Genomic DNA, 4,071 nt, shown 5'->3' on the forward strand with positions numbered 1-4,071 from the left:
TTGAGAATCAAATTCGTTACAGTTGGTATCAGATTTCTAGGTTATAAATTCGTTAGACGAGCCTACAAGGTAGGCTTGACATGTTCCATGGTCACATCGTTGATGTCCCGTCGCTTTCAAGTATGCCATGTGTGAGATAAAAAAAGAATTAGGGTAAATGCCACTAATTAAGATGTTATTGTTGCTTGGTTGTTGTCAAATGTAACTCGGGATTGAATTTGTTACCTTTGACGGTATTATTGTTGATTGAGTTCTATGTTTATTGATATGATTTACTTAAAAATAATTATATGTTGGTTTTAGAATCATGCCACATAGAGGTCATGGAAGGGGACGTCGAGGAAGGGGGCAACCCCTATTAAAGGAGATAGTAACTCGAATTGACACAGCGGCGCCACCCAAAGAGCACAGGCAGCTGAAATAGACCCCACGATGAACTTGATGTGGGAATCATTTCAGGCTACGATGCAAACATTGTTGACCACCCAGCAAGCCAACAGTATGCAGTCCACGCGGGAAGCGAAGTATCTATTGGATTTCAAGCGGTATGATCCTGCACCTTTAGTGGAACCTCCGGAGATCCAACCGAGGCACATCGGTGACTCACGTTAATGGAGACAATTTTCTTGTTAATGAATTGCCCGAACGATCAGAATGTGTCTCGAATTTAAAATAGTTCATGAACCAACCAAAATTAATAAATGTTTACATATTTGAATCTTGCTCGAATCAGTTCATAATAAGTTCGCTTGAATCAGTTCATAATANTGAATTGCCCGAACGATCAGAATGTGTCTCGAATTTAAAATAATTCATGAACTAACCAAAATCAATAAAAGTTTACTTATTTGAATCTCGCTCAAATCAGTTCATAACAAGTTCGCTCGAATCAGTCATTTGATCACGTGAATATCATAAACAAATCATCTGCCATTCAAATTAAAACATTTGTTTAGGTATATTTGATATAATTTAACGAATTTTCTTTTTTCCAATAAACGAGTTTTTGTTACCCGATTCCGAATTTTACACAGTAACACACCGGAGGANTGATATAATTTAACGAATTTTCTTTTTTCCAATAAACGAGTTTTTGTTACCCGATTCCGATTTTGTACACAGTAAGACACGGGAGGGAAGCATTGTTGAGAGCAAAACATGGCGGCTTCGAGGATAGCAGTGGCTTCCGTATCGTTAACCCATTTCCGGCCACTATCATCCGCCTCCATGGCCTCTGTTTCTCCTTCTTTGTCATCCAGGCTGGTTCCACATCCACCGGACCTTATCAAGTGGGTCCGCAGAGAAGGCGGATTCGTCCACCAGTCTCTCAAGATTGCTCAAGATGGCGATACTGGCCTTGGACTTCTTGCTTCTGACCACATCCCGAAAGGTTCCGAACTCATTGTTCTTCCTCACAATCTTCCACTACGGTTTGATTCGCCGGAAACTGGCGATACTGAGGAGGCTGACTCCGTTCTTGTCAATTTGGCTCGCCAAGTTCCTGGTATTACTTGTCTTTCATCTGAAATACCTCAATTGAGCCGCTTTTTTTGCTTGTTTTGTATTACAGTTTTATGCATTTGAGATGAATTGCTTGTTGTGATATTTTTGGTTCTCGCATTTTCACTTTGGCTTGTATTGATTTTTGTACTCTGAATTTCGATTATCGGGTTTGTGAGCAATTTGTATCATTATTGTTTCATTTAATGACCTTACAAATTACTGTGCTTCGTTTCATTATTTATTTATAAATTGAGGAAATAGGAACCTGGTAATTCAATAAGATGACCTATTTGTTGTTCATATCCATGGTAATGGCACAAGTGATTGAAATTTTAAGTTTTGGATTGTTTGAAAACTGTTGAGATGAAATGAAAAGCTCAAGAATNAAGTGATTGAAATTTTAAGTTTTGGATTGTTTGAAAACTGTTGGGATGAAATGAAAAGCTCAAGATTTACATGAAAACCCCTTTGTTTCGAATATAGGAGAAGAATTTACCACCATCAAAATCGATATAAGTAGAGCAGTTTTGATAGAAATTAACAAGTTTGCATAAGAAATTGACAAAAGTGATATTAAAATAATAAAATCCTTAATATTTCCCTGCTCATATTACTAACAGTAGTCTGCCCCCCAAAATTCTATGTAACACTTGTAATGTAGCCTTTTTGAGTAGAGCATAGTAGTTTTTGGACATCCCACACTATAATTTAATACCTTCTAACAAAGCTTTTGCTGCTCCTTATGCTCGACTGTATGCTCCGTGGAGGAGGTTTGGTTTCTCATTCTTTAGGTTGCTTAATCGTTTGATTTTCATTGACTGATTGTGAGATATCCATTCTAAATTTTTCTTGGATATCAATTTTTAGTGCATACATACAAGTTGTTTTGTTGATTTTTGAAAATAGATTTTCATTGAATGTTTTTGAACATGAAGCTGTATTCTGGTGAAGATTTTAAGATAATTCATAAGATTCTTGTTTTCTATTCTATTTATAACCAACGAAAACAAAGATTCGAAACTACAATTCTAATTGGTTAAAGGCTTTGAGTGATATAATATACTCAAATTGGATGTCATTATTTTTTCTTCTCTCAAGTTCAATCTTAGTAAGAGGGTTTCATGGGTGCCAGATTCAGAGCGTTTTACATTGTAATGGCTAAAGGCCAATACTTGCTCCTATTCAATATTATAACAGTAAAAAAATAATAATAATAATANGGCCAGTACTTACTCCTATTCAATATTATAACAGTAAAAAAAAAATAATAATAAAAAAAAAACTGGACCTGCTTATGTTTCCCTCTTTTTAACTCAAATATCTTCTAACCTCAATAATTCCGTATCTTTTTTTCTTTACCTATGGTCATTACCTGCCAAATGCAAAGCTCGATATATTTTGATGTAAAAACTCATACTACATAGAAATTCTATACTTGATAGAGGCTGATAACCTCATTTTTTATCACATTAGGCTTTATGTATTCTTAATCTGAATTAGAATAAATTGGACACTGAAGTATTTGGCAGAGGAACTTTGGTCCATGAAATTGGGTTTGAAGCTTCTGAAAGAAAGGGCAAAAGTTGGATCCTTCTGGTGGCCGTATATTGGCAATCTCCCTGAAGTTTTCAGTGTTCCCATATTTTTTCCTGGAGATGACATAAAGAACTTGCAGTATGCTCCTCTTCTTCACCAGGTCAGTTGTTAGATTGAAAGCCAATGCGTGATGCTGTAATCAACCAATGATAAAGATATAGTTAAGGTTATTTGTTTTGTTGTTTGAGAAGAAAAATCCTTTCAGATGTCGATCTTTCTTATACTTCCAACTAACTTTTCATTGATACCAAATGAAGTCTGCTCATGCTGAAGATTGAGGTGCTTATCAGGTAAACAAAAGGTGTCGCTTCCTCCTTGATTTTGATAAAGAAGTTAAACGTACTCTTGATAGCGTAAAGCCTGAAGATCACCCTTTTGGTGGCCAAACTGTTGATGCATCATCTCTTGGATGGGCAATGGCAGCAGTCTCGTCAAGGGCATTTCGTTTATATGGTAAAAATCTTACGGTTGGTACTACTAACAGTGTCCCCATGATGCTCCCTCTCATTGATATGTGCAACCATAGCTTTCATTCAAATGCACGTATAGTCCAGGAACAAGATGCAGGATCCATGAAGTTGAAAGTGAAGGTGAAATTTTCTGTTGTGCTAACTATTGATGGAAAGTTAGCTGTTCTTGCCATGTTAATCCGTTCTCTATATTCTTAACCGGGCAACTTTTGTTTGCTTTGGAACCAGGTTGTAGCAGAGACTGAAATTGAAGGAAACGTTCCTCTAACACTAAATTATGGCTGTCTGGACAATGACCTCTTCCTGCTTGATTATGGATTTGTGATAGCATCAAATCAATACGATCATATTGAGCTCAAATACGATGAAGCTCTCTTAGAGGCTGCTAGCACTGTTGCTGGGATTTCTTCAGAAAATTTTTCTTCCCCTGCTCCATGGCAAAAACTTGTCTTAACCAAGTTAAATCTACATGGCGAAGCTGCTCTTCTTAAGGTTTTGATTC

The 4,071-nt window shown here is 36.5% G+C and overlaps 1 protein-coding gene across 1 annotated transcript; it reads left to right on the forward strand.

Annotated features, from left to right (window-relative positions):
• Positions 1–1,143: 1,143 nt before the first annotated feature.
• On the forward strand, positions 1,144–4,061 carry LOC111785116 (histone-lysine N-methyltransferase setd3-like; the record flags this gene model as incomplete). The annotated part of the gene is made up of 4 exons (XM_023665580.1): positions 1,144–1,504; positions 3,033–3,199; positions 3,390–3,689; positions 3,798–4,061. Coding segments are annotated over exons 1-4 (1,077 nt in total), but the record flags the coding sequence as incomplete, so codon positions are not given.
• Between the last annotated feature and the right edge of the window lie 10 nt (positions 4,062–4,071).

The sequence above is a fragment of the Cucurbita pepo genome, unplaced genomic scaffold, assembly GCF_002806865.2.
Source record: "Cucurbita pepo subsp. pepo cultivar mu-cu-16 unplaced genomic scaffold, ASM280686v2 Cp4.1_scaffold000372, whole genome shotgun sequence".
Lineage (NCBI taxonomy): Eukaryota > Viridiplantae > Streptophyta > Magnoliopsida > Cucurbitales > Cucurbitaceae > Cucurbita > Cucurbita pepo.